The sequence below is a fragment of the Phyllostomus discolor genome, chromosome 5 (assembly GCF_004126475.2).
Source record: "Phyllostomus discolor isolate MPI-MPIP mPhyDis1 chromosome 5, mPhyDis1.pri.v3, whole genome shotgun sequence".
NCBI classification, from domain to species: domain Eukaryota; kingdom Metazoa; phylum Chordata; class Mammalia; order Chiroptera; family Phyllostomidae; genus Phyllostomus; species Phyllostomus discolor.
The window spans coordinates 14791099-14816323 of NC_040907.2; the positions used below are offsets into that span (position 1 = coordinate 14791099).

At 51.2% G+C, this 25225-nt stretch overlaps 3 protein-coding genes and 1 long non-coding RNA gene across 7 annotated transcripts; 2 read left to right on the top strand and 2 right to left on the bottom strand.

Annotated features, from left to right (window-relative positions):
• The first annotated feature begins 5671 nt into the window (after positions 1 to 5671).
• Positions 5672 to 13426, top strand: PITHD1 (PITH domain containing 1). Its single transcript, XM_028513637.2, has 6 exons — positions 5672 to 5947; positions 6631 to 6674; positions 7042 to 7119; positions 11001 to 11105; positions 11886 to 11994; positions 12546 to 13426. Exons 1-6 carry the CDS (start codon positions 5750 to 5752, stop codon positions 12645 to 12647), a joined length of 636 nt encoding a protein of 211 aa, XP_028369438.1. The 5' UTR covers positions 5672 to 5749; the 3' UTR covers positions 12648 to 13426.
• On the bottom strand, positions 12978 to 15465 carry LOC118500537. The gene is made up of 2 exons (XR_004903101.1): positions 15375 to 15465; positions 12978 to 14225 (listed from the first exon to the last, which is right to left on the bottom strand). It is a non-coding gene; the product is annotated as an uncharacterized LOC118500537 (long non-coding RNA).
• On the top strand, positions 15407 to 19847 carry LYPLA2 (lysophospholipase 2). The gene is made up of 10 exons (XM_028511865.2): positions 15407 to 15524; positions 16892 to 16994; positions 17269 to 17300; positions 17428 to 17493; positions 18018 to 18065; positions 18157 to 18227; positions 18368 to 18441; positions 18524 to 18625; positions 18729 to 18902; positions 18990 to 19847. The coding sequence occupies exons 2-10, from the start codon at positions 16917 to 16919 to the stop codon at positions 19038 to 19040; spliced, it is 696 nt and encodes a 231-aa protein (XP_028367666.1). The 5' UTR covers positions 15407 to 15524; positions 16892 to 16916; the 3' UTR covers positions 19041 to 19847.
• Positions 19848 to 19900: 53 nt separating this feature from the next.
• Positions 19901 to 24330, bottom strand: GALE (UDP-galactose-4-epimerase). 4 transcript variants are annotated; one of them, XM_028511864.2, is made up of 11 exons: positions 24227 to 24328; positions 22506 to 22631; positions 22251 to 22366; positions 22035 to 22148; positions 21595 to 21771; positions 21233 to 21346; positions 21071 to 21137; positions 20885 to 20970; positions 20697 to 20774; positions 20425 to 20539; positions 20209 to 20294 (listed from the first exon to the last, which is right to left on the bottom strand). In XM_028511864.2, exons 2-11 carry the CDS (start codon positions 22624 to 22626, stop codon positions 20236 to 20238), a joined length of 1047 nt encoding a protein of 348 aa, XP_028367665.1. In that variant the 5' UTR covers positions 22627 to 22631; positions 24227 to 24328; the 3' UTR covers positions 20209 to 20235. The 4 variants fall into 4 exon arrangements, with proteins under 4 accessions (XP_035881414.1, XP_035881416.1, XP_035881415.1 ...); XM_036025521.1 differs by lacking the exon at positions 20425 to 20539 and having other exon boundaries at positions 19901 to 20294; positions 24227 to 24330; XM_036025523.1 differs by lacking the exons at positions 20425 to 20539; positions 21595 to 21771 and having other exon boundaries at positions 19901 to 20294; positions 24227 to 24330.
• Positions 24331 to 25225: the final 895 nt, after the last annotated feature.

A 25225-nucleotide genomic window follows, 5' to 3' on the forward strand; every position in this document is an offset into this window, starting at 1 on the left:
GTTAGTCCTTTGTCCCTTATTAATTCAACTTGCTGAACCAGGATCTGTATTAGACCCTGGACTACAGACTAACACAGTCAAATCTGGCTCTCACCTTCAGGTAAGAGTAACTGGCCCTGTAGGCTATGCACCTACTATGTGCCATGCACCACTCTGTCTCATGTACTTTGTCTTCATTATCCCGATGATCCTACAAAGCAGGTGGTCCTGGCCCCACTTTAAAAGTGAGCAACTGAAGCACAGAGGAACTAGAACTTGCCCGAGGTCACACAGTCACTGAGCAGTGGTGCTCTGTGTTGGCCTGACTCCCCAGCACACGTTCTCAGTCAGGTTTGACTGGCTCATAAAGGAACACATACCCAGTGCTAGACTTCTGCGGCAACACTGACTCCGACACAGGGAGATGCCCGGGCCAAGGCCCTAATCGTTTCTAAGAATGATTTTTTTCTCTGCTGCACGTAACTGATGCCCAGAAGAATCCTCTCCCTGGCTTATTACCTTGACAGATGCCCCCTTCACAGGGTTTCTCCACTAGCGTTCCACATCCATGTGTACGTCTCCTGGTTATTGGCGAAATGGTGAAACAGGCAGTTTGTCCTCACAGGACAGATGCCTACTGTTTCAACGCTTTTGGTTCAGGCCATTGAACTTTTTCTAAAAATAATTTCCTAAAGTTTGCTTATTTTTTAAAAAAGATTTTATTTATTTATTTTAGAAAAGGAAGGGAGGGAGAGAGAGAGAGAGAAACATCAATGTGTGGTTGCTGGGGGCTGTGGCCTACAACCCAGGCATGTGCCCTGACTGGGAATCAAACCTGTGATGCTTTGGTTCGCAGCCCGCGCTCAATCCACTGAGCTAATGCCAGCCAGGGCTGGCCACTGAACTTTTATGTAGCTACATCCGTGTTTCTCAAACACAGGATCTCAGGTTGTCCCCTAAGCTATGTCCAGAAGTGACATCCATCATTTCAATCATATTTCATTGGCTGCACCTAAATGTAAGGGAACAGGGAAGTACAGTTTATCCGTGTGGCTGGACACAGAGCTGGAAATATTTGCTAACAGCACTAAAGACTCCAAAGGCAAGCACGGTACCCAGGGTAATCTATAAGGCCACCTAGCCTGGAATCCCACACTTCCTAGATGTGTGTCCTTGAACCAGTCATTTAACCTCTCTGTCTCAGTTTCTTCCTCCAAAAATGAGAAAAATACATCAATCTTATAAAGCTACCCTGTAATGATTTAATGAGTTAAATGAAACATGTGAAGTGCTTAAAAAGTGGCACATAAAAAGAACTCCGCACATGTTAGCCAAGGATGCTGGTGATGAATTAGCTGCAGTACCGAACACGGAATGGGCATTTAGTAAAGGATTGTGGTTAGAACTGAAACTCTGAGCAAAAAGACTTGTCCAAGGTAACCCAGCTGGTAAGCGCAGCGTGGTGGTTAAGAGCCTGAACTCTGGGGTCTCAGCTTGGCACAGAGTAAGTACTCAATAAACGCTAACATGTGGAGAAAGCTCAATGCGGTAAGAGCACAGGCTCTGGAGGCCCACGGCCTGGGCTCAAATCCTAGCTCCACTGCTAACCAGCGAGTTATTTAGCCATCCTGTGCCCGTTTTATCATCTACAAAATGAAGATAATAATAAGAAACTTGTAGTTATAAAGGTTAAAAAATAGCCCTGACTGGTGTGGCTCAGTGGACTGAGTGCCAGCCTGCAAATTGAAAGGTCGCTGGTTCGATTCCCCGGTCAGGGCGCATGCCTAGGTTGTGGGCCAGGTCCCCAGTGGGGGAGTGGGCAAAAGGCAACCACACATTGATGTTTCTTTCCTTTTCTTTCTCTCCCCCTTCCCCTCTGTGTAAAAATAAATTTTAAAAAACTCTTAAAGAAAATAATAATGTAAGTAAAGTCTTTGGGATAGTACTTGCACGTTATTAGTGCCATATGCTTGTTAGCTATTATTGTTACTACACTCTCAGTTTGCCACAAAGAAACATTCAAAAGTAACAGCAAAATGAAATGGCCTAGTTTGGACAGGAGATAAAGGAAAACAGATACAAATTCATCAGTTCTTGAGCTACAGAAATGTTTACAGGTGGAGCCTGGTAGTAGTAGAAAGAAAAAAATATTGAAAGCTTTTCCCACCTGCCCCAGAGTAGTCCCAGAAGTCAGTGAGCTCTCCTAGTTTTCCTCAGACAAATACAGGGGTGCAAGACACGGGGCAGCCAGACTAAGCAGAGGCTCATTCCCAAACCAGCTAAGCTACTGTTTGTTGTAACTTCAGGCCTCTAGGCAACTGCAGTTTCCCGTCCAACCACACGGGAGCGCTGAGCTTCAAGTCTTGCTCTTGGCACCAGCAATGAAGAACTTGAACCTTTTCCCATAGACCCAAACATTTTTCCTGCATTGTCTCATATCACCCTTGTAATAAAACCCTAAAAAGTAGGTATTCTTATTCCCATTTTATATATGACAAATCTGAGGCTTAGAGAAGCTAAGCAACTTGCCCAGCAGGCCATTCCTAATACTCGTGGGAGTGGATGGAGAGTACAAAAGGACGCACACTTAAGTTATAAATGGAGCTAATAAAATATTAAATAAAATACAGCCTATTCTGCTACCTTGACAAGTAAACCTCCACAATGACCTGAAAGCCACATTCAAATTTCTGAGTCTCTTGGAACTCGGCACTAGAAGGTGGTGGGTGAGGGGAGAACGGGACCCTTGCCCACCCCTCTTCTCTTCATAGCCTTGTTTCCCTGCGAGCGGCCTTGTGCCCACACATGCGGACGCCCTAACCTGTATGCCCACGTTCTGTTCTAGAGTGTCTGAACTGAAAGGGCCCGTCAGGTATCCAGCACAAAATGACAGAAGAGCCGCGACATCATCACACTTCATAACACGAGGGACCAAGAGAAGATCTTAAGAGCGCCTTCTAGGAAGGGACTGGGGGGAAAACCCAGGGAAAGAAGCAGGGATCAGAATGACAATGTACTTCTCCAAGCTAGAAGAACATAGGGAAATGTCTTCAGACTTCGGAGAAAATTCAAGCCTCAGCCAAATAACCAAATAAATACTCACGTAAGAGAAGAATATAGACAGGTTCAGTATTTACTTAATAATGTATGGTGGTGCGGTAGCTGCCTCTAAGGTGGCTTCTACCAAGTTCTACCTCCTGGTATTCACACCCCTCTGTGGTTCCCTCCCACCTTGAATGTGGCTGACCTATGGGATATTGCAGAACTGATGATATGTGACTTCTAAGGCTAGGTCGTAAAAGCCATTGTGGTTTCTACCTTGCTCTCTCTTATGTCCCTTGCTCTGTTGAAAGCCAGGGACCACGTCATGAGGACACTCAAGCAGTCCTATGGTGAGGTCCACTTAGCAAGGAACTGAGCCTCCTGCCAACAGCCTGCATCTTGCCAGCCATGTGAGTGCACCATCCTAGAAGTGGATCCTCCAGCCCCAGTCCAACTTTCAGAGGCCTTCAGGCTCATGAGAGAACCGAGCTAGAACCAGCCAGCTAAGCCAGAAATTGTGAGATAAATGTGATAAGCCATTAAATTTGGGAGTAATTTGTTACACAACAAAAGTTAACTAACTCAGGTATATTGGGGTGGGGGGAAGCGGTGTTTTGCAATTCTTCCAATCAAAAGAGGACATCTACCCACCCTTGAATTTGAATTTCCAAAGAAACTTGTTTTGGCTGAAGAGGCATTAGCAAAAGTTATAGAAGCCGAGAGTCAAAAAGTGCTTGTGTAATTGGATCTTCCTGCCAATTCCTTTCCCTTCTCTTTTGCTCCTGGAACTCTGCAACTACTTGCATGAGATTAAGTTCAGGTAGCCTGCTGGAAACATGTGGCCCATCACCTCAGGTATCATCAACTGGAAATGTGAGTGAGGCCACTCCCCACTATTTAGCCCAAGCCAAATGGCCCAGAAAAGAGCTTCTCGGGCAATCTACAAATCATGAGAAATAATAAATGGTTGCTGTTTAAAGCTTTTAAGTTTTGGGGTTATTTGTTACACAGCATAAGCTAACTGATACAACATATTTACTTTACGTGCACCTTTTACTTCAGGAATATAAGATGTACTCAAAATCTGGTTGGGTTCTAACTCCATCTGATTTGGGGCAAGTTAATTCACCTGTTTCAGCCTCAGTTTTTCTCATCTTCAAATTGGAGATGATAATGGTAACACTATCTCTTAATGTTCATGTGACAGATAATTGACATGAACTGCATTGAACGTGCTCAGTACAATGCCTGGCACACAGTGCTCAATAAATCAGTAAAGGATGACAATGATGAAACTGATAAAGAAGCCAAAAGCGAAGAGAAGTCCCGAGTAAGGCCTGTGCAGGTCCTGGCATGTGGCCCGGTCTCCCCACAGAAAGGCTGCTGAGTGTATCATTCAATTAAACGTTTACTGGCTTCTACCACACATCAAGCCTCTTGCCTGTGATGTGAAAGCTGGAATAATTCACGACACTGAGCTCTACTGAACCAGAACGAAGTCTGCTTGTTTTGCAAAGAATTGAACAAGGACATCAAAATATTTCTAAGTGAAACTTGACCACATGGCTATTTTGGATTGTATGTCACCGGTCTCATCTTGTCTGAACACTTCAGAGCCAAGAGTGAGGGGCAGGGAAAACTCAGAACATGCCACAACTCTCTAAAAACATGTTAGGTTGTACCTAGGTACACAGACGCAAAACTGAAACGGAAGTTCCATAAATTGAGGCTTCAGATGTGTGATACACTCTGAATTTCTCATTACAGTCTATTTTATTTTTTGAATGCTGGTCACATCCCTCTGAATGGACTTCAAGACAAAACCAGCCCCTTTGAAAAACCTGTTCTGAAACAGCTCACGGGGAGGGGACTGAAAGTTCATCTGGTCCAATCCTTGCACTTTACCAGGTAACGTGAGACTGAGCTAGTCTGGACTGAAGGCCGCACAGCTAGTGAGTGGCAGCGCTTGACTCGAATCAAGATCTGACTCAGCCGTTGAATTCTCACCGTGTGTCAGTCACTGCGTTGAGTTCCTTAAGTGCGTTATTTCATTGAATACTCACTGCGATCCTGTGAAGCAGGTATTATCATTCCCACTTAACAGATGAGGAAATGAAGTCTCAGGATGGGGGAAATGACTTATTCAGAGTGTCACATCGTCAGTAGCAGACCCAGGACTTGTCTTCAGACCCGGCCGTCCAGGAAACCCACGCTCGTGACCGCTGAGCCCACTGTGAAGAAAGCGGTTATGACAGTGAGTTTGGAAGGTGCAAGCGCCTAAACGAGCACCTGCGAGGCAGTGATAACGTCTCGCTCTCCGCTCTTCAGGCCCTTATCTTCGCGCACGCTTTCCTCCGCCAGCTCCGCAAAACGGCGGCGGTAAAAGGAGAGCACAGACCTGAGCCTAAGTGGGAGGAGAATTCAAAACCCAGCGCCACCACTTACTCGGAGAAGCGGCGGAACCTCCCCGCCCTCTCAGTTTAGACTGGGCTGGTGACAGCATGTGTCTCTGGGGCTGAAAGAGTCAACATTAATTCCTTGGGAACTGGAAAGACTCGTCAAACGACTGTCCCCTCTGAGCCCCGCCCCCTCCGCCCTGGACGCATGCGCCGCATCGGGGCGCCTTTTACGACGCGGCGGCCAAGGTGCGCTTGGCGGCCAGAACGGAGCGAGCGCGGTGCGGGCGGCGGCGACGGGGCTGAGAGGACGCGCGGGCGGCGGCGGCGCCATGTCGCACGGCCACAGTCACGGCGGGGGCGGCTGCCGATGCGCGGCGGAACGTGAGGAGCCACCGGAGCAGCGCGGCCTGGCCTACGGCCTGTACCTGCGCATCGACCTGGAGCGGCTGCAGTGCCTCAACGAGAGCCGTGAGGGCAGCGGCCGCGGCGTCTTCAAGCCGTGGGAGGAGCGGACCGACCGCTCCAAGGTGGGCCTTCCCGGGCCTGGGGCGGGCGAGGCGGGGATCCGCGCGGGGCCTCGGGCCACCGGTCTGCTCTGACAACCTCATTCCTGGAGTTAAAAATGACAGCCCGGTTGCCGAGCGCTTTCCCGTGCCCGTCTCCTGCCAGTCCTTCGGGAGCCGAACAGGATCAAATCTTCCCATTTTGCAGATGAAGGAACTGAGGCCCAGAGAGGGAAAAGGGCACGGCCAACGTTCTGTTCCGGGGCTTCTGTGGGTAGTGGGGGAGGATGGCCATGAGGGCGCTTTTCCTACCATTTCACCACTAGTGCCAATGGCTGCCCGATCGTATCTCCTGGACACCGGCCTAGGGAGATGAAGCTTGTCCAAGCTAGAACATTCACCATTGCCGGGTCGCAGAGCCATTTGAAAGTTTTGGACCTCATAGGCTCAGATCTTTGCACGCAGTTTCAGGGGCTTAGTCGGTCCTGGAAGTTCATTCATGAGGTCCCCATCAAGAGCCCTCTCGGTCTGGATGGTCGGTGGCTATCAGCTTACCAATGTCAAGTTAGTAAGTGCTAAAAACCGAGGGAGGTTGACTTCTTACTTGCATTGCGCTCCAGTTGTAGAGCAGGATAGAAGATACCTGAAATTGTAGGCTCTCAGCAAATATTTGTTGCTTTCTCCTCCCTCCTCCCCGTCCCCTCCAGTTTGTTGAAAGTGATGCAGATGAAGAGCTTCTGTTTAATATTCCGTAAGTATCTTCTTGGTGCTTGCCTCAGGCTAAATAGACTGTACCCAGTTGCTATATCAGAACTCATTCCTTGGTTGTGTCAAGAACCATCTGTTCTAGAAACCAGGTAAATTACTGTGGTGGGTTTGAGGAAGAAAGCATCAGAGATTTCTTGGCGCAGACAAGAACGATGTATTTGTTGAAGGATAACTGAAAAGTCAAGTAAATTTCTTAGAACCGCAGAATGCCAGAGGCAGAAAAGATCTTAGAAATGATCGAGGATAAGTTGACGCTTGAATAAACTGGAGCCCAGAAAGGGGAAGGGTCTTTCCCAGAGTCCGCAGAGATTCATGCCCAGGTGACAGCCATCTCTTTTGCATTCTGGCAGATTTACAGGCAACATCAAGCTCAAAGGCATCATTATAATGGGAGAAGATGATGACTCACACCCCTCTGAGATGAGACTGTAAGTGTCCAGGGCTTGTGCCCTCAAGACGCAGCCAGTTCTTTCTCTCTTCTCTTATTCCAGGATAACACAATATTTTCTTTCTACTGACCTAAATATCCCGCCCCCCCCACACTGAAAAAATGTCAGCCTTGTTCTGCATCAGAATACACTTATCCCTTCCTGAATTAACCAGTTTTTAAGATTAAGTATCTTTGAGACCAACAGCTTGTCTTTTTTCAAAGTGCTTCTGTGGTACCAGTCATTCAGAGGGCATCCTATAACTGCCAATTGTTGATGACTTTGCAGTTTTCTTAAGAACCCACCTGCAGATCTCAAATGATTCTAGTCTTGGGGTTAGCGTCAAAATTTCCCCTTGCTGTTTCATACGGTTTTAATCTTTGTGTGTGTTTTGTTGGCGTGGAATTATTGTGCTTGAGTTTGTGTGGCCTTTAGTTAGCAAAATTCTGTATGCCTCTTGCAACATTGGGTTTGTTGCCACCAGGGCTAGTGCTCCCTTTTTAACAATTTGCCTAAAAGAAGGGAAAACCACTATTATTTATTTACTTTTTAAGAGATTTTATTGTATTTTGAGGGGGGAAGGCAGGCAGAAAGAGAGGGAGAGAAACATTAATGTAGGAGAGAGAGAGAGATACATGGATTAGTTGACTCTCATGCACTCCCTTACTGGGGACCTTGCCCACAACCCAGGCATGTGCCCTCACTGGGATTGAACCAGTGACCCTTTGGTTTATAGGCCCGCACTCAATCCACTGAGCCACACCAGCCAGGGCTCAGCAAAACTTTATATAAAAGATTTTCTTCTGAAAAATTAATCAATATGAAACAGATTTAAGGAATTGACACTATTTTTTGAATGTTAGGAACATCAATTTTGTGGTTAAGAGTGGACTCTGGGCCTTGGCTGGCATGGCTCAGTGGATTGAGCGCTGGCCTACGAACCAAAAGGTCACTGGTTCAATTCTCAGTCAGGGCATGTGCCTGGGTTGTGGGCCAGGTCCCTAGTTGGGGCCCTGTAAGGGGCAACTACACATTGATGTTTCTCTCCCTCTCTTTATCTCTCCTTTCCCCTCTCTCTAAAAATAAAAAATAAAATCTTTAAAAACATTTTAAAGAGTGGGCTCTTGAATAAACTGCTTGGGTTCAAATTCTCTCTGTACCACTTGCATGACTTTGAGGCTGACTTTGTCTTCTCTATACCTCAATTTTCTCTTATTAAATGGCAGTAGTAATAGTGTGAACCTCAGAGACTGTGTAGAGAATTAAAGGAGATAAAACATGTAAAGAGCTGGTATGGCTCAGTGGATTGAGTGCCTGTCTATGAACCAAAGGTTGCGCCTTTGACTCCAGTTAGGGCACATGCCTGGGTTGCAGACCAGGTCCCCATTTGGGGGTGTGTGCGAGGCATTCGATCATATATCTGTTGCACACTGATATTTTTCTCCTTTTCTTCCTCTCTTCCCTCTCTCTAAAAGTAAATAAGTAAAATCTTAAAAAAACAAAACGTATAGAGCTTAGAATGAGTCTAGAACACAGTAAGTGTCCAGCTTTTGGAGAGCAGGTGCAAATACTTACATAGCCTTCAGTTTGAAGCACCTTACACATACTTTTTGAATCTAAGATGTCATGGATTGCGAAATGCACTGTTATTTTATCTACCATTAATAAAGGAAAAAATATTGCCTGTTTAACTATGACATGCCACTGAAACATCTAGAAAAGTTAAACTGAGAATTAAAATAGTGAAATTTGAACACAGACTACATATTACATGATATTAAAGAATTCTTGTTAATTTTTATGAAATGGTAAGATAGGTATTTTTTTTTAATTTTATTTATTTATTTTTAGAGAGGGAAGGGAGGGAGATAGAGAGAGAGAGAGAGAAACATCAATGTGCGGTTGCTGGGGGTTATGGCCTGCAACCCAGGTATGTACCCTGGCTGGGAATCGAACCTGGGACACTGTATTTTTTTAAGAAGTCTTTTTTCCTGGCTGGTGTAGTTTAGTGGATTAAGTGCAGGCTGTGAACCAAAGGGTCACCTGTTCCATTCCCCATCAGGGCACATGCTTGGATTGTGGGCCAGGTCCCCAGTAGGGGGCGCATGAGAGGCAGCCACATATTGATGTTTCTCTCCCTCTCCTCTTCCCCTCTCTCTAAAAATAAATAAATAAAATCTTTTTTTTTTTTAAAGAAGTCTTTTTTAGAGATACATACTGATACATATTTATGAAGAAATGATGTTTGGGATTGCTTTAAAATGTCAAGCACACACCCGGGCTGGAGTGGCTCAGTGGATTGAGTGCCAGCCTGTGAACGGAATGGTCCCCAGTCAGGGCACATGTCTGGATTGTGGGCCAGGACCCCAGTAGAGGGCCCATGAGGGGCAACCATACACTGATGTCTCTTTCTCTCTCAAAATAAATAAATAAAAATCTTTAAAAAAATAAAAAAATAAAATATCAAGCACAAACAAAATGGGGGTGGCAGGCAAAATGGGCATAATGTGAATTATTGAAGCTGAGTAGTAAGTATATGGAAATTCATTATATTATTCTGGCTGCTTTGGTGTGTGTTTAAAAGGCAGCTATGCCCACCACTGTACTACCAATGCTTCACATTTTGAAATTGTTTGAAATTTTTTACAGTAAAATTTTTTTGGAAAGATGCCTTTCTCAGAACTGATTAGGTTTTTATGTCCACATTAACTATATGGAATATGTACATCACTGTGCCCATTTTACAGATGAGGAGGAAACAGACACAGGTTAAATCACTTCCCCAAAATTATACAGCTGGTAAGTGACAGAGTCAGTCTTTAAACCTAGGAAGTCTGGTTCCAGAGACACTGCTTTTTAACTGCAGGGCCCGGCGCAAATAGCACACCCCCTTTTTGTTACAAATCTTTATCACAAAATTATAAGCATGTAATTCTGTAACATAACAATATCACACTCAAGCACACCATGTGACATTTTAGGTGAAATGTTCAAATGAAAACTATAAATTGTTGCACCCATATTATTACCCTACTGGCCACACTCGAGCAGGCCTTACTTCTACTGGACCCTGTACAGTGCTGTACTGCTTCTCATAATGCTGCTCGTAAACGTTCACTATTATTATTCTGTGCCTCATTCTTAGAAACATTTTGAAGCAAACATTTGAGTTCTTAAATCACATGCATTTTGTTGCAGTTAAGTTCTAGGCTCCCCCCTACATGGGTGTGTTAATAAAATACTCTAGAGATTGTTGTGGGGAGGGCTGCGGCTCAGTCCTTTAGAATTTGTGAGTTAGGGTTAGATAGAGGAGGTAGTGGTTTCTTTGAACAATTTTTTCTTCACTAGCAGTTTTACTTGACTTTCCGAAAGCCTTTTGTGAGTTTGCAGCCTTTTGTGCTCTTTTCAAAGCAGAAATTCCCCAAATGGTATTTTTTAAAGAATTGTAAGGTGATTCAGTATATGGAATAATTTTGAACACAAAAAAAATGTTTGAGTGAGGGGTTACCTGATCTTATCTCTTAACTGTGTTTAATATGTTCCTGCCAAGAGTAAGCTGCTTTATTTAAACATCCTCAGCTTGGTCTGAATGTGCTGAGTTGCCTCTTTTCTCCATGCTTTGGCTGCATGCGACCTAGTTTGAGCTCTCTCTTTGTGTATTGCTGCTCATGTGATCCTAACCCACTCAAAGATGCCATTGGCTTTTGTTGCAATTTTCAGTCTTTCTTGGATTAAAGATACTTGTTTTTAAAAGCCACTAAAATGCCATTTCCAAAATTTGATCTCTTTTTGATAGAAGTGGAGGCAATTGAGTCAGTGGGAAGTTTGAAAAACTAAATAATGTGATATGCACGTTTCTTTATTTTCTTCCCTTTTCTCAGGTACAAGAACATTCCACAGATGTCCTTTGATGATACAGACAGGGAGCCAGATCAGACCTTTAGTCTGAACCGAGATCTCACAGGAGAATTAGAATATGCTACAAAGTAAGTGCTGGGCCTGTCTTCCACCCTCCGTGACTTGTTTTTGTTTTTGTTTCAGGATTTATTTATTTTTTAACTGAATTTATTGGGATGACATTGGTCAATAAAATTTTATAGGTTTTAGATGTTCCGTGACTCCTGAGGAAGAGCAGGTCGTCCCTCGTTTGCAGAGTATGTGCATTAGCACTTGCTGGGCTTGCCATTTATTTTTGGCTGTCTCCTGCTCTCTCGGTGTCAGAAACAAGTTAAAACAGTGCAGGAAGCTTGATCCTTGGCTTGGTCAATTTTAGACGGAGATTGGATGCAAGCCATAGATTTGTTAACTTGTAAGCAATTGGCAAATCTGAATGACCTCTGGGATGGTCTTAGGAAAGATGTTTTCAAAATTCCTGTATGCATAATTGGCTTATAGCAGGCCAAGTTACATGTGACCACCTTATTTCTTCACTAGTTTTCTCTTTTCCCTAAGGTGAGGTCAACAGGGAATCTCTCCTTGGTCATACAGCATTTCTTAACCCAGCTCCTTGAGGACAGGGGCAGTGTTGAATCATTTTTCTATCCCTGTCGTCTTGGACAGGATCTGGCAAATGCTCGGTAAATGTTCATGGAATCCATTGCTTGTTCAAAGGAGACGAATGAGACATAATGCCTCAAGAATGTTCCCTAGACATTTGCCTGGGTTTTACCACAAGCTGGAGCTGGAATTGTTGTTTTTGACGTTACGGTGAGATGTTCATTGAACTCTAACCTATGTCTTCTCTTTCCACTCTTTTTGTCCTCTAGGATATCTCGTTTTACAAATGTCTATCATCTCTCGATTCATATTTCAAAAAACTTTGGAGCAGATACCACAAAGGTCTTTTATATTGGCCTGAGAGGAGAATGGACTGAGGTGAGATGGGGTCGGAGACGTCCGTGCCTTCTCAGTGAGGGTGCGTGTGTGCATCTGCATGCGGTGGTGGTGGGGCTCTAAGGACAGGAAGAGGAGCGAGTTGAGACCTTAACTGCTCTCAGTCTGCTTATACTTTTTATTGGTTTTATCACTGTAAAGTCTCACTTCAGAGGCTATAAGTATTTTTTAAGGGGGTTTGAAATAATACAGGTGATATCAGTTCAGTTTTTCACTTTAAAATTGTGTCCTCAGTCAACATTTTTTTCATTCAACATTTTTGATAACCTGTCTTGTTGCAGGCATCAGAGATAAAATGACAGACAAGATGCACGAGGTCCTCTTCTCACGGTGCCTCCAGTGTAGTGAGGGAGTGGGTCTTCTAAGTTGTGGGGTGAATGATCGGTAATGATCTTTGCAGCCTTCTCAGATTGAAAGTGTCAGAAGGAGGAAGGGGTTAGGTGACGGCTTCTAGAAATGGACCCCAATAAGGACAACTCCAGCGTGTCTTCTGGAAAATGGCCAGCTGACCTAGCCCTTCAATTTTCTTGCAGTTTCGCCGACACGAGGTGACCATCTGCAATTATGAAGCATCGGCCAACCCAGCAGACCACAAAGTCCATCAGGTTACCCCACAGACACACTTCATTTCCTAAGAGCTGGCCAAGGCTCCCACCAAGGCCCAGAGTCAGTGAAGATGTATGCCAGCCTGTGGGGAAGGACAAAGAGATGGGGCTCCTCAGCCTCTGCCAAGCTTTGCCTTTGAGGCTTGCTGTAGAAACTTGGCCTGTGGAAGACACCACACCGGCGGGAAGGCTGTGTGGGTGCCAAGGGACAATCATGATTCTCTAGGGCCCTGTAGAAACTGGGCCTTGGTTTGCTCAGCATCTGGCAGTCATGGATAATGCCTGCCTTTCCAGTCGGTGTGGCCATGGGGTTCCAGGTGTCTTGTTTTGTGGCAGGATTTTTGTGTGACTTTTTTTTTTAATGGAAACTTTCCTGGGCTGCAGCAAACTTTGTGAAGCCTCAAGATTATGTTCATATTAACCACCAGGAGGGTCTCCAACTAGAAATACTTGTCCCTGCTTGTTCTTCTCCCTGTCATCATTCAGCACTCTTGTCAGGGTGCCCAGCTTGGAGTTGTCTGTCATGCGCTAGTGTCGCATGGTTACAGCTGGAAGAGTGGGACTCATGATGCTTAATTAATAGCTTGAAGAGAAGGTCTTTTTCCTACTGCCTAGGTAAGCAGCCCAGGGAGAACATGGCCACCTCATTTCTGTGTTTGTGGGTATCTGGTCAAGGTAAGATCCTCAGTGTTTATTAGCTTCTAGTTTTGTAAGCCCAGTGCCAGAATCTGGAGACCTCAGTTCTTCTGTCCATGGCTTTTTATTCACTGTGATTAATACGCTTCCTAATAAATCCTTGCCAGACTTAATATTTGTGTATTCGAGTTCTTGATAGTGCTGGTGAGACTTTTACTTTACTGGGAACTGTATGTAACTTTGAAATTTGTTGTTTTAGACCAGGTAGACAGTAAATGTAAGTAAGGGGGAACAGGTTTGGGATCTCATCAGAAGAAATGAGAGTGAGGAGAGTAAGTGAGCAGCACCTGTAGTCTGAGGGTGGACTCAAGACTTTGGACTTGAATTTGGAGTCAGGGCAAAAATTGGAGAGACTATAAGTTATCCACAAAGAGGATTTCAAATGGTCGGTATTCTCTCCCTCGCAGAAACTAGTAGCTGGTAATAGGCATTAGTTTTGAATCTGATCCTCTTGAGAGAACTCGTCAGGGTCTGGCCCACACTGTTGGGAGGATCCACCCCCTTTTGTCCAGCCTGTCCTAGGTAAAGCCTGCCGCCACCAAGCTTTGTGGAGCCTCAGCCTTTCTCAAATTCAGGCCTGAAACCAACCAGAATGTAAATGCAGTTCTCAGTGCACTCAGGGTCCTACTTCTCGGCCTCTTTATTTCTATTGGGTCTATTTGAGATAAGAATAAAAGGATTCCCTTTTGATTTGGAGTGGGGGAAACATAAGTGGAATAACAAATCGATGTTTCTGTTCCTCTCTCAAAAGTCAATAAATAAAAAATTAAAAAATATCAGAGCAGAAAATTCCTTCATTAATTCTACTAATTGAAGCAGTAACCACAGGCAGCCTCTGAAGACTTTGCTGAAAGTGTCAGGTGATGAGCAGAAGGAGTGGTTCATTTTTCCATGAGAGATCCAGCAGGGATTCTGTTGAGAGTGGGAACAGCTGTGTGGTCTCCACCCGCTCATCCCCTTTCTGCTCCTGGGTCCTGGGTCCTTGGCTTGCTGTGCTCCCCTGGACCCGAAGCTTTCCTGCTCAGAATCCTTTGTGTCTGACCTGTTGAGCACCTAACACCAAACTGCCTCTTACCCTGGGAAAAAGTGCTCTGTTGAACCTCAAAGTTTACTGTTGTCAGAAGACAAACTAGTACAGGTTATGCTGAAAGAATGAGTCCTGAGCTGCTAGGAGAAGAGCATGATTCATTTCCTGTTGGCAGATGCCCACATATTCATTCTCCCAGGGACGTGGTACTTCAACTCACTCTGCTTCCCCTTTCGGCCTCTCCGTGGACCCCGATCCGTATTTCCACTTGACCAGTGCAGCAAGGAGCAGAGAGCTCCTCTGGTACCCAGAGGAAGCCCTTTTTCTCAGTAACTGAAGCTCGTCGACAGTGGTATTTTGTGCACTGCCTTCCTGGCGTTGCTTGTCCTGGGCAGAGCTGAGACAACACTGCCCAGGCCTGTCCAGCTGTCTTGCCACGTGGCCTGTGTTATTTTCCCAGGGTTCTTTTTAAGAGTCATTAAGGCCTCACACTGATTTTATGTGTATTAAGCGTTTCCGCATGACCTCATTTGCGCCTGCCAGCAAAGCTGTGAAGTAGGCACGGTGGTTATTATCATCATTTTATAGCCCAGAAAGCAGGTCCAGAGAGGTAGCATTACAGTGTAATCCTGAGATTGCTGTTTACTTCCCCTCCCAGGGCCTCAGTTTCCTCAACTTTAAAATAAGGCTGGAGGAGTAGATGGTCTCTAGGGATCTTTAAGGATTCCATCCATGACCCTGGGTTAGGGCATGAAAGCCAATGGTGGATACCCAAGACCCTAATCATGGGGATGGGAAAGTGGCCCATGGGGATGGGAAGGTGGGAAACTTCATGCTCTCGTGAGGAATGCCTCTCGCCCCGGACAGCCTTCCTCCAGGAGGGGCGTGGGCGGTGGCAGCAAATGGGAATCTCGGATGCACTGTCTGAATTTTGCAGGTGACTCCGGGGCTTAATTACGGGGAGTGGCCCCACGGTATCCAACATGGCAACTCCTATGTGGTGAGAGCCCGAAGCCCCCTTCCGGGTTCCGTACCGCTGGCCAGGCCACTTCCGGTAGCGCGATGGCTGGGTTCCCGGGACTCGAACGGAAGTTCCGGCGGGGGCGGTGGAGGGGGAAGAGTGTGTCTGTGCCGGAGAAAGAGGAGAATCGCCCGAGAGGTCTCGAAAGCCGCAGGGAGTGAAGGTACCCTGGTCCCCTACCCGCAGGCAGAGCAAGGGCCCTGGGAGAGATTGGACCACAACGAGGGTCCCGGCGAATGGGGAGGGGGAACCGCAATTGTGAGAGGTGGGGGTGGGGAGTGAGGTGTGAGGAGGCGCTGGCCAGTCTTGGGGACTTTGGGCGTAAAGAGGGTTAAGAAGTGGGGGTCCGGATGTGATGAGAGAGACTTTTTGGATCGAAACTGGAAGATCCCATTGTGGGGCGGGGGCTCCCCAGGGTCGAAGGTAGACCGCCACTCCGTGGGCAGGAGCGGGTCCAGGGTCAAGGTAGAAAATGTCACTGTAGGGAGGGGCGTCCCTTAGAACAGAAGTTTCCATTATGGGGAGTGGGAGATCCTGGATCGGTGGAAAGTTTTTGTGATGAGGAGGGAGACCCTAGGTCGGGGTGGCGTTCCACTCCCCGTGAAGTGGGGAACTCGGGTGAGAGGTGGAAGTCGCTCAGTAGGGAAGGAAAGGAATCCCAGCTTAGAAAGAAAAGTGTATTCTCTTGCAGGAAGAGGGACCCTAGGGTCAGAGGTGAGGGGTCCCACTGTGGAGAGGTGCACTCGGGATCAGAAATGGAAAGTGGAAGCTAGTTGGGAGGGTGGGAGCTGCTGGGAAGGGTAGGCACTTACGGGCAGGTAGCAGAAGCTTCTGGGTAGTTTGAAGAATGCTAAGGATGGTGAGGAGCCAGCCAGCCTGACATTCTTTTGTGTGTTTGGGTGTCCCAGAGTGTGGTCAAGCTGGGGGACCCATTTGAAGTCCCACTGAGGGGGACACGGGCAGCCCAGGGGCTCTGGGAATGGCTGGGCCAGAGACTGCTGTGAAGGCTGGGTGGGGGCTGGGTGGGTGAGAAGTTGGAGAAAATGTGTGTGGGGTGGGGATGGGGGAGTAGAAGCTGGAAGCTTATTTCTCTGCCATTTTTCTCCCCTTCATTTCCCGGTAGGGCTGGGATTTGGGGAGGCAGGGACCCGGAGGCTCAAGAGAAGGGGGGAGATTGGAGAGCTGGGAGGAGGCAGCTGCCTGCTGAGGACTGTTAGGTGAGGGGAAGGCTGCAGGGGACGTCCTGGCTCCCTTCCCCCACAGTCCCTAAACCCTACCTTTTGCCCATTTCCAGCAAGTTCAGGCTGTGTGGTGACCAGTCCAGGGGCACTAGAGGGGGCACCCCTGCTTCTCATCTTGAACAGAGGCAAACTTTCTACTTGCTGTAGCTGGGGATTTGTCTTCCTTTTCTGTGTGCCCGGGACAAAACCTGGGGTGCTGTGTGGGTCCTGGGTTTGAGGCTCTGCCCCTGTGTCAGGAGTCTCTACCCTGCCCGGGCTTGCCCTTGACCAGTCCCCTGAACTTGCACAGGCCCCAGCCTGGAGCCCTGCAGTGTATGTGTGGTAACACCATGTCTGTGCCCCTGCTCACCGATGCTGCCACTGTGTCTGGAGCTGAGCGGGAAACGGCTGCGGTAAGGGTCCTTGCCCACCCACAGAAGCCCCCAGGCCAGCGGGGGAACTGGCCAGAGGAGTATGGGAAAAATGGATGTGGCAGTGATGAGAAGGGAGCAGCCTAGAGCCAGCGGGTGGGGGGTGGATAATGACCTGTTCGCCTGCTGAGTTCCCCCCACGGACAGACGTGGGGGACAGGGAGGGGTGGGCAGAAGTTAGAGGACAGTGGGAAATTACACCAAGATGGTGATGATGGCCCTCTTCTCCATTTCTCCATCTTTCATTCTTTCCAAGGTTATTTTTTTGCATGGACTTGGAGACACAGGGTGAGTGAGCTGGGGAGTGGGTGTTCCCTGGGAGGTGGGGCCTGGCCCAGTGGGCAGGGCTGGAGAGGCCTGTGCCCGCCCCTTCTCCCTCTGCACAAGGGTGCCTTTTCTCCCTTCCCTCCTACAGGCACAGTTGGGCTGACGCCCTCTCCACCATCCGGCTCCCTCACGTCAAGTACATCTGTCCCCATGCGTGAGTGTCACCCTAGCGAGGGAGGGGCTGATGATGGGAATCAGATGTGGGGGTGGTGATCCTGTGGTCCCATGTCTATTCTCTCCTGCCAGCTGCGTCCTGGGGCCTGGGCCCAGGACAGTCAGAAGTGTCATTTTTAGCCTTTACTCCTGTGGAGCCCCCAGGAATGGGGTCCAGCCCCAGCCCAAGGTCTCCTAGACCTGAGTCCTTCTAGAACCAGGACCCCCTGTTCCCCTTCCCCAAATACTCACCAACTGAGCTGGAACCCTGGACTGAGCTGGAATCCTGGCGAGCTGAGTGCTAGGCTGTGCTTCTCTTATCTCTACTGCTGATGCTTTAACCACAGCTTCCAGCCCCACGTGGCAGGTTGCCTGGCAACACCTTAAACACAGTCACTGCCTGCCCAGAGGGGGCAGAGGAGGGAGGGAGGGGCCCCCAGGGGCTGCTCTGCCCCTTCCTGGGCTCACTGCTATGGCTTCCTCGTCCCTCTGGAGCATGATGGCCCTTGTTGGTGTCTTCCCCAGGCCTCGGATCCCCGTGACACTCAACATGAAGATGGTGATGCCCTCCTGGTGAGTTTGGGGAGTGGTAGGATGGGAGCTGAGGGAGCTCTAGGGGGCTGGCTGGGGTCTTCCTGTAGCTGCCAGTGCCTCTGTTTCCCAGGTTTGACCTGATGGGGCTGAGTCCGGATGCCCCTGAGGACGAGGCTGGCATCAAGAAAGCAGCAGAGAATAGTAAGGCCCCAGCTCCTCCTCAGCATGCTCCCTCCTCCCGCCCCCACCCTCCAGGAAAACGTTGGGCGGTACCTTCCTCTGCTCTCTTCCTGGGGCCCCTCTAGCAGCTTCCCCCACCCATTCTCCCCCCTCCCCTCCAGTAAAGGCCTTGATTGAGCACGAAATGAAGAATGGGATCCCTGCCAATCGGATTGTCCTGGGAGGCTTTTCCCAGGTGAGGGGGGAGCGAGGGCGGTGGGGGGTGGGTAGGTGAGCTGTGCCCTCACGACTGACTTCTCCTTCTCCCCGCCCTCCAGGGTGGGGCCCTGTCCCTCTACACCGCCCTCACCTGCCCCCACCCTCTGGCTGGCATTGTGGCGTTGAGCTGTTGGCTGCCTCTGCACCGGGCCTTCCCCCAGGTGAGCAGCTCCATGACCCCTCTCCTGCCCTTTGAGTCTCTTTGTGGCCTGGGAATTGTGCTCAAGCACTGGTGTTGCCCTCTGAGTCTTGTCTGACCCGCAGGCAGCCAACGGCAGTGCCAAGGACCTGGCCATCCTTCAGTGCCACGGGGAGCTGGACCCCATGGTTCCCGTACGGTTTGGGGCCCTGACGGCCGAGAAGCTCCGGTCCGTTGTCACACCTGCAAGGGTCCAGTTCAAGACTTACCCAGGTGTCATGCACGGCTCCTGTCCTCAGGTCAGTGGTAAAAGACCCCTTCCTGCTCCTGCCCCTCTTCTTCCTCCCTCCAACCAGGAGCCTCTCACAGTCCCCCCTTCCTTCCAGGAGATGGCAGCTGTGAAGGAGTTCCTTGAGAAGCTCCTGCCTCCTGTCTAACCAGAGTTGCTGGCCCCCAGCGCAGTTCCCCCAGCTCACAGGGGACCTAGCACGCGTGGCACCATCTTGGATCTGAGCCGGTCGAGCCCCTGTCCCCACCTTCCCTGACCTATCCTCTTCCCACAGGCCTCTGGGGCAGGTAGGCCGAGGCCTAGCCAGGCCGTCCTTCCTGGCTGTAGTCGCCTGGCTGCCTGCAGTAGGGGTTGGGCTGCTTTCTTCTCCATTGCCCTGGAGGTGGGCCCCCGGCAGCAGTATTGGAGGGGCTGTAGGCAGCGGGAGAAGGGGCCCAGCCGCTGACCCACTCACTCAGGACCTCACTCACTAGCCCCGCTTTGGGCCCCCTCCTGTGACCTCAGGGTTTGGCCCAAGGGGCCCTCCCAGGCCCCATCTACCCCCTCCCAGCTGATTCTGCCCAAGATAATCGTATGTCTCTCCCGCCTCCACTCCAGCTGCTTCTCAATCATGAATGTGTCTGTGACCCCAGGCCCCCTCGCTGCTGTGGGCTGCCTGCCCCTGGGCAGTGTTGGCGAGGGGGCAGAGTCCACGGAGGGGGCCGTCCTTCAGCCCTTTCCGACTCGGGGGCTGGACCCTGTCTCCCTGCCGCCTTCCCCGCAGGCCTGGAGCCTGCAGGGCTGGACCGAGGCTCGAGGTCTCCCCCAGCGGTGTCGCCCTCACGTTGTCCCCACTCTAGGGCCAGGGGAGGTGGGGGAGGAGTTGCGTCTCGTCTTCTGTCTCCATGTGGGTTTGGGTGTTTTTCTTGTCATGTCCTGGATTCCGATAAAATTAAAGAAATTGCTTCAACTCTCAGGCCTGGCTGGTTCTATCCAAGGGGTAGGGAGAGACCATGTGTGAGGAAATGCTCCAGCGTAAGAAAACCTTTTATTTTAAATATTTTGGAGAGTGCCTTCGTAACAGTTTAAATTAGTGCCTGGGAGCAGGGTGTTGTCGTCTCAGGGTGCCACCTCCCCCACTCGCTTCTTGGTGATCTTGATGGGCCCTGTGTTCCCAGACCCTGCAGAGGCGAAGAGTCAGAGACCCCTGCCTCCTGATCCGTGGAGCCCGAGGCCTCATGCCTGTGGGCTGAACAGGCCTGCTGGGGTTTGAGGTAGGGCAGGCGCCGAGGCCCCTGCGTTCTTGCCAGATGCTGGCGAGCAGGCAGTTGTTTCTGTTTTCTGGTTTGTGGTAGGAGAGGGTGTCAGACCTGCGTGCTGAAGCCTGAGGGATTCTGCTTCTGCCAGCGCCATAGATCCTCACCTGTGATGGGGTGAGGCGCGTGGTCAGGATGCACACGAATGCAGGGTCGCCACCACCTCGGGGGCACATCCAGGCCCAGCCATTCCCTCCTGGCCCCTGGCTGTCTCTCAGGGGTCGGGCTAGCACTCACACATCCTGTCCAGCCCTAAGGCTGCTGTCCAGCCCAGCTCCCGGAGGGCCAGGCTCGGGTCGGCGTAACAGGCAGCCACGTCCCCTTCCCGCCGTGCCACCACCTTGTATGGGATCTGCAGGAGAGGGGACAGTCGTAGCTTGGCTGAGCCAGCCGTGGCCTCACCCAGCCAACTTCTGACTAGACCCTCAAGGCATGGAGACCAGGGCCGGATCTCTTGCAGGCACACAGCGCTAAGGCAGGCTGAGTAGCGGGACAGCACAGACGCCCACCTTCCTCCCGGAGGCCTTCTCCATGGCGTGGACCATCTGCAGCACCGAATAGCCTGTGCCTGTTCCCAGGTTGTAGATCTGCCCGGGAGAGAACAGGTGCTGTGGAAGGGGCTGACCTAACCACGGCTCTGGGCCCCATTTTCCCAGAACTCCACCTCCCTTCCCTCGCTTCTTCTTTCTCCTCCTACCCGGCAGCCACACTGCTCTTTCAGTTTCCTCAGGGCCGCGATGTGGCCCTTGGCCAGATCCACCACGTGGATGTAATCCCGGACGCCTGCGGAGGAGTTGCTGGTTGGGTGGGAGGGCTCAGTATAGTCTATGCCACCTCAGTCTCCCTTGCGGCTCCCACTCCTGGATCCTCATCCTAGGCTCACCTGTGCCATCCTCTGTGTCATAGTCATTGCCAAAGACATTCAGGGCCTCCCGTCGCCCAATCGCCACCTGGGGTGGAGGTCAGGTCAGTTCTTCCCAGGCCCTCAGCACCAGCTGTACCCTTAAAACCTAGGGCAACCCCCGTCCCTCCCCTTCTTCCTTACCTGAGAGACATAGGGCATGAGGTTGTTGGGGATGCCCTGAGGATCCTCACCAATGCGGCCCGAGGCGTGAGCGCCTGTGGGGTTGAAGTAGCGCAGCAGCACCGCGTTCCAGGTCTGTGGGACACAGGTCAGGGGGCGGGGCGAGGGTGCAGGCTGTGTCCCAACTCAACCCGGAGCCCTTTACCTCTCACCCCCATGCCTGTTGTCTATTCCTAGAACAGGGCCGGAGGACTGGGTCCTCCCCCAGGCGCTGTGACCTTGGGCAGTTGCTGCAGCTTCCTGAACCCTAGCTTCCTCCGTGGGGTTGCCTCGGATCCCATCCTCGGATTCACGGGGACAGAGCCAGGGCTGGGTTCCCTCACCTTGTCCGCCTGGCACAGGTCCCGGATCATTTCCTCGATGAAGAACTTGGATTTGCCGTAGGGGTTGGTACAGCCCCCCGTGGGGTGGGCCTCATCCAGGGGCAGATACTGGGGGTTCCCATACACAGTGGCTGAGCTGCTGAATACCAGGCTCTTCACTCTGTGGGCTCTCATGATCTGGCCATGGGGGGGGAGGTGTCAGTGGCCTCTGCCTCCCGTGTTATTCCCAGCCCCTTCCTCCTTCACTGGTGGGTGGGGCCGAGGTACGGGCACTCCCATTTACAGATGGGGAGACTGAGGCTGAGAGGTAAAGAAAGACATGTGTACAAGGTGGTACAACTTTGGGCCCTGCCTGACCTGACCCCCTTACTCACTGTGTTTGGCACTGCCCTCCTGGCAAGGGGCCCTCCCGGTGCCTGTGTCCTTGCCCCACATCTCACCTCCAGGAGCTGGATGGTTCCTGTCAGGTTAACTCTGTAATAGTCCAGAGGCTTCTGCACTGACTCGCCCACAGCCTTGAGTCCCGCAAAGTGGATGACTGCCGTAAAGCTGTGCTGCAGGCACAAAACCGGGTCAGACGCTGCTGCTGCACAGGCCCTGGCCCGTGGCAGTGCCCTCTGCCTGCCTGCCTGCCTGCCTGCCTGCCAGCTCCCCACCTTCTTGAAGAGACGTTCCAGGGCTGCCTGGTCCAAGATGTCCATCTCCTCAAACTCCAAAGAGCGGCCTGTCAGCTCCTGAACTCGCTGCAGGCTCTCAGGCATGGAACCCCCTCCTGGTTGGGCACACGGAGGCCATCACAATCAGAGGAGGTGGGGTCCTGGGGACTAGCCAAGATACACACCCTCTGAAGGTGGAACCCATGGTTTTCCTTCTGACCCTTCCAGAAGCCCCAGCCCCACCCTTGCACTCACCACGGATGGCATTATGGAAGTTGTCGATGACCACAGGCGAATAGCCGGCCTCCAGCAGCTCCAACACCGTGTGGCTGCCAATGTAGCCAGCCCCGCCTGTTACCAGAACCTTCTCTGCCATCGCACCTGGCCCAGGACACAGAGTCTCAGAGGTGGCTTGCACTGGCCACTCGGAGCCTCCTCCCAACAGAAATCTGGCCTCGGAGGGAGGCAGTGGTGTGTCCCAGTTAATAGGGCGGCTCTGGAGTCAGCCCTGGTCCAAGTTTGGATGCCATCACTTTCTGGCCCTTACCTTCTCTTTGCCTTAGTTTCCATCTCTATAACATGGGACTTACTGTACAAATGCCATGTGATAGTGTAAGAGTTAAATGAGGTGATTTTAAAGGCCTGTCATATGGTACAGGTGGGGAGACAGACCGACAGGTGCTGTGTTTTCTAGACCCAACTGGCCCTGGGTTGGGAAGGTGGAATCTAAGACTCCACAGTTCTTCCCCAAGGAGTCTGCGAACTGAACAGTCTGGGCAGAAGCCGATATGGCAGCAGCACTGGAACTCCAAGCGCCCAGGAAGGGATTCTGCCTGCTCAAACTCAGGCCTTCTATAAACCGGCTCCTGGGCTCCAGCTGTACACAGCACCCCTGCCTTACTCTCCCTTCAGGGTCAAATGAGAGGAAGCAGGAAACTTACCAGCCTGCCTCAGGGTGGGGTCCTTTGCCAGGCAGGCTGAGCCCAGCTCTGAGGCTGCAGCGCTGCTTTCCTGGCATTGGCCCCACCCCACCCAGGTCAGCCAGGCTGGCCAAGCCTCTGCCCCTGCCTGGCCCAGTAGGAGCACTTGCAGTTTGGAGCGAAGGGTCCCGCCCAACTCTAGGCAGCACTGAGCTGGCCGGTGTAGACGTGGCCCTGGCGCCTAGTCCACTGCCAGGTGTGCACCCCGCCTTGAACAAACTCCGCGGGCAGAGGGGGAGGAGGGGGTGGAAGCCCCAAACACTGAGGTCTTTCATTCGGGGCGGCCCTGCTAGAAGCCGCCCTCCTCCAGGCTGCCTCAACTGCCTCCAGGGTTCGTCCAGCTCCAACCAATTTGGCGGAGCGCCCTTGGTGTACCGGGCACTTTTGCATTATTTTCCTGAATTCTTCCAGTATCCTGATGAGGCAGGTATTATCACTGGCACTTTACAGACCAGAGTACTAAAGTCAGACTAAAGTAATTTGCCTGCTGTCACACAGCTAGTGATAGCTGGGCTAGAATCAGGACCTCCAGGCTCCCAGGCCCGCCCCTAACCCAAGCAGTTCGCCCTTCCCCCCGGCTGCTTCCCGCTGGACTCTGCTCCGGATGTCGAAGCCTCCCCTACCCCCATCCCGCTGAGGTCCACGCACTGTGCAGATCTCCAGAAAGGGGTCGCCGAGGGTGCCCTGCGAGGCAGGAAGGTTGGTGAAGCGAACCCGCCCCGGGCCCCAGCTGTCGCCTCCTCGGTTTTTCCAGTCTGCATAATGGGTGGGAAGGGGCGCTGGGTCTCGGGTCATGGCTAGAAGGGGGCCGTGCAAGGCGTCCCCGGACTGGGAATGAATGACCCCGGGCCGCCCCAGCCGTGGCAGCTGGAGCGGTCCACCCTGGCGATACTCTGCCCAAAACACAGCCTGGCCCCCAAAACTCTCGTCCGCTCCCAATAGACCACCCGGCCGCTCGCTAGCCCGACAGTCCAGCCCCACATTCCCTTCCCGAACCTGATAGGGACTGCGGGTCCCACGCTGCCTCTAGCGTTGCCGCCTCCGGAGCCTCGGTCCCTTTAAGAGCCGACGGCCCGCAAGGTCCCGCCCTCTCACGCCCGCAGGAGACGCGTCACTCGGGGAGACGGCAGTACGGGGCGCCGGGAGGACAAAACGGGCTGGGGGTTGAAGACCACGCCCCTACAAAGGCCAGCAGTGGGCAGCACAGTCCAGTGCCAAGGTGGCCCGCAGAGGGAAGACGTGGACAGACTCAGGCCTCGAAGCCGGAGCCGAGCGGCGGGGATCCGCTCTCATGAAGAGTGCTCCGGGTTTCCGCGCCACGATCGAGCGCTCGTGCCGACCCCCGAAAACAGGTGGAGAGCAGCGCCCCGGGAGATGGGGCTCCTAGCTCACCCGCAGGTTTTTCAAGCTTTTTGTATCTGCTAAACCCTTTCTTCAGGGTGAGCCTTGCATGAACACACAACCGTGTGGAACGAAGGCAGTTTTAAGGGGCGGCGCTGATCGAAGGGAACGGTGGTGTGCGTTGCCTTAGAAGCGGCAGGTGCTGGGGAGTCTAGCTCCAAAACCTACCAGAGAACTGGAAGCTAAAGTAGGAACTCCGTGCCGATTGCGCTCAGCCTTCACACAGAGCTGAGAATGGTTTGTCTGCACCCTGCCTACCATAGTGGATTAGAAAATGGTCATGTTTCTGTTTAATATAAAGGTATGGCTAGGGAATGATGTGTATAAAGGCATGTCATACTATGTGATGAAACCAGAGCCAGTAAATAAATGCACAAGTGTTTCCCCAAACCTGGAATGCCCAAGAACCACTGACGGCTGGCAGAGCCTGACATACAAAGAGCCAAGCACACCGGCTCCAGCCCAGACCCAGAGGAGCAGATGCCCCCTGCTGCCTGCGAGAGAGCCTGTGCAGCAGCCCTGGTCAGAGCCAAGGGCCTCAGAAACAACCTTCTCAGGGCATTCTGGCCAGCCCTGAGCAAGCCCAAGGCCACC

Coding starts and splice junctions, on each gene's coding strand:
- PITHD1 (XM_028513637.2), top strand. CDS start 5,750: ATGTCGCACGGCCACAGTCACGGCGGGGGCGGCTGCCGATGCGCGGCG. Junction 7,120..11,000: donor CACCCCTCTGAGATGAGACT/GTAAGTGTCCAG, acceptor CCCTTTTCTCAG/GTACAAGAACATTCCACAGA. Junction 11,106..11,885: donor GAATTAGAATATGCTACAAA/GTAAGTGCTGGG, acceptor TTTGTCCTCTAG/GATATCTCGTTTTACAAATG.
- LYPLA2 (XM_028511865.2), top strand. CDS start 16,917: ATGTGTGGTAACACCATGTCTGTGCCCCTGCTCACCGATGCTGCCACT. Junction 17,494..18,017: donor AAGTACATCTGTCCCCATGC/GTGAGTGTCACC, acceptor TGTCTTCCCCAG/GCCTCGGATCCCCGTGACAC. Junction 18,228..18,367: donor CAAGAAAGCAGCAGAGAATA/GTAAGGCCCCAG, acceptor CCTCCCCTCCAG/TAAAGGCCTTGATTGAGCAC.
- GALE (XM_036025521.1), bottom strand. CDS start 22,626: ATGGCAGAGAAGGTTCTGGTAACAGGCGGGGCTGGCTACATTGGCAGC. Junction 21,772..22,034: donor GAACCATCCAGCTCCTGGAG/GTGAGATGTGGG, acceptor CCCCATGGCCAG/ATCATGAGAGCCCACAGAGT. Junction 20,971..21,070: donor TGACACAGAGGATGGCACAG/GTGAGCCTAGGA, acceptor ACTCCTCCGCAG/GCGTCCGGGATTACATCCAC.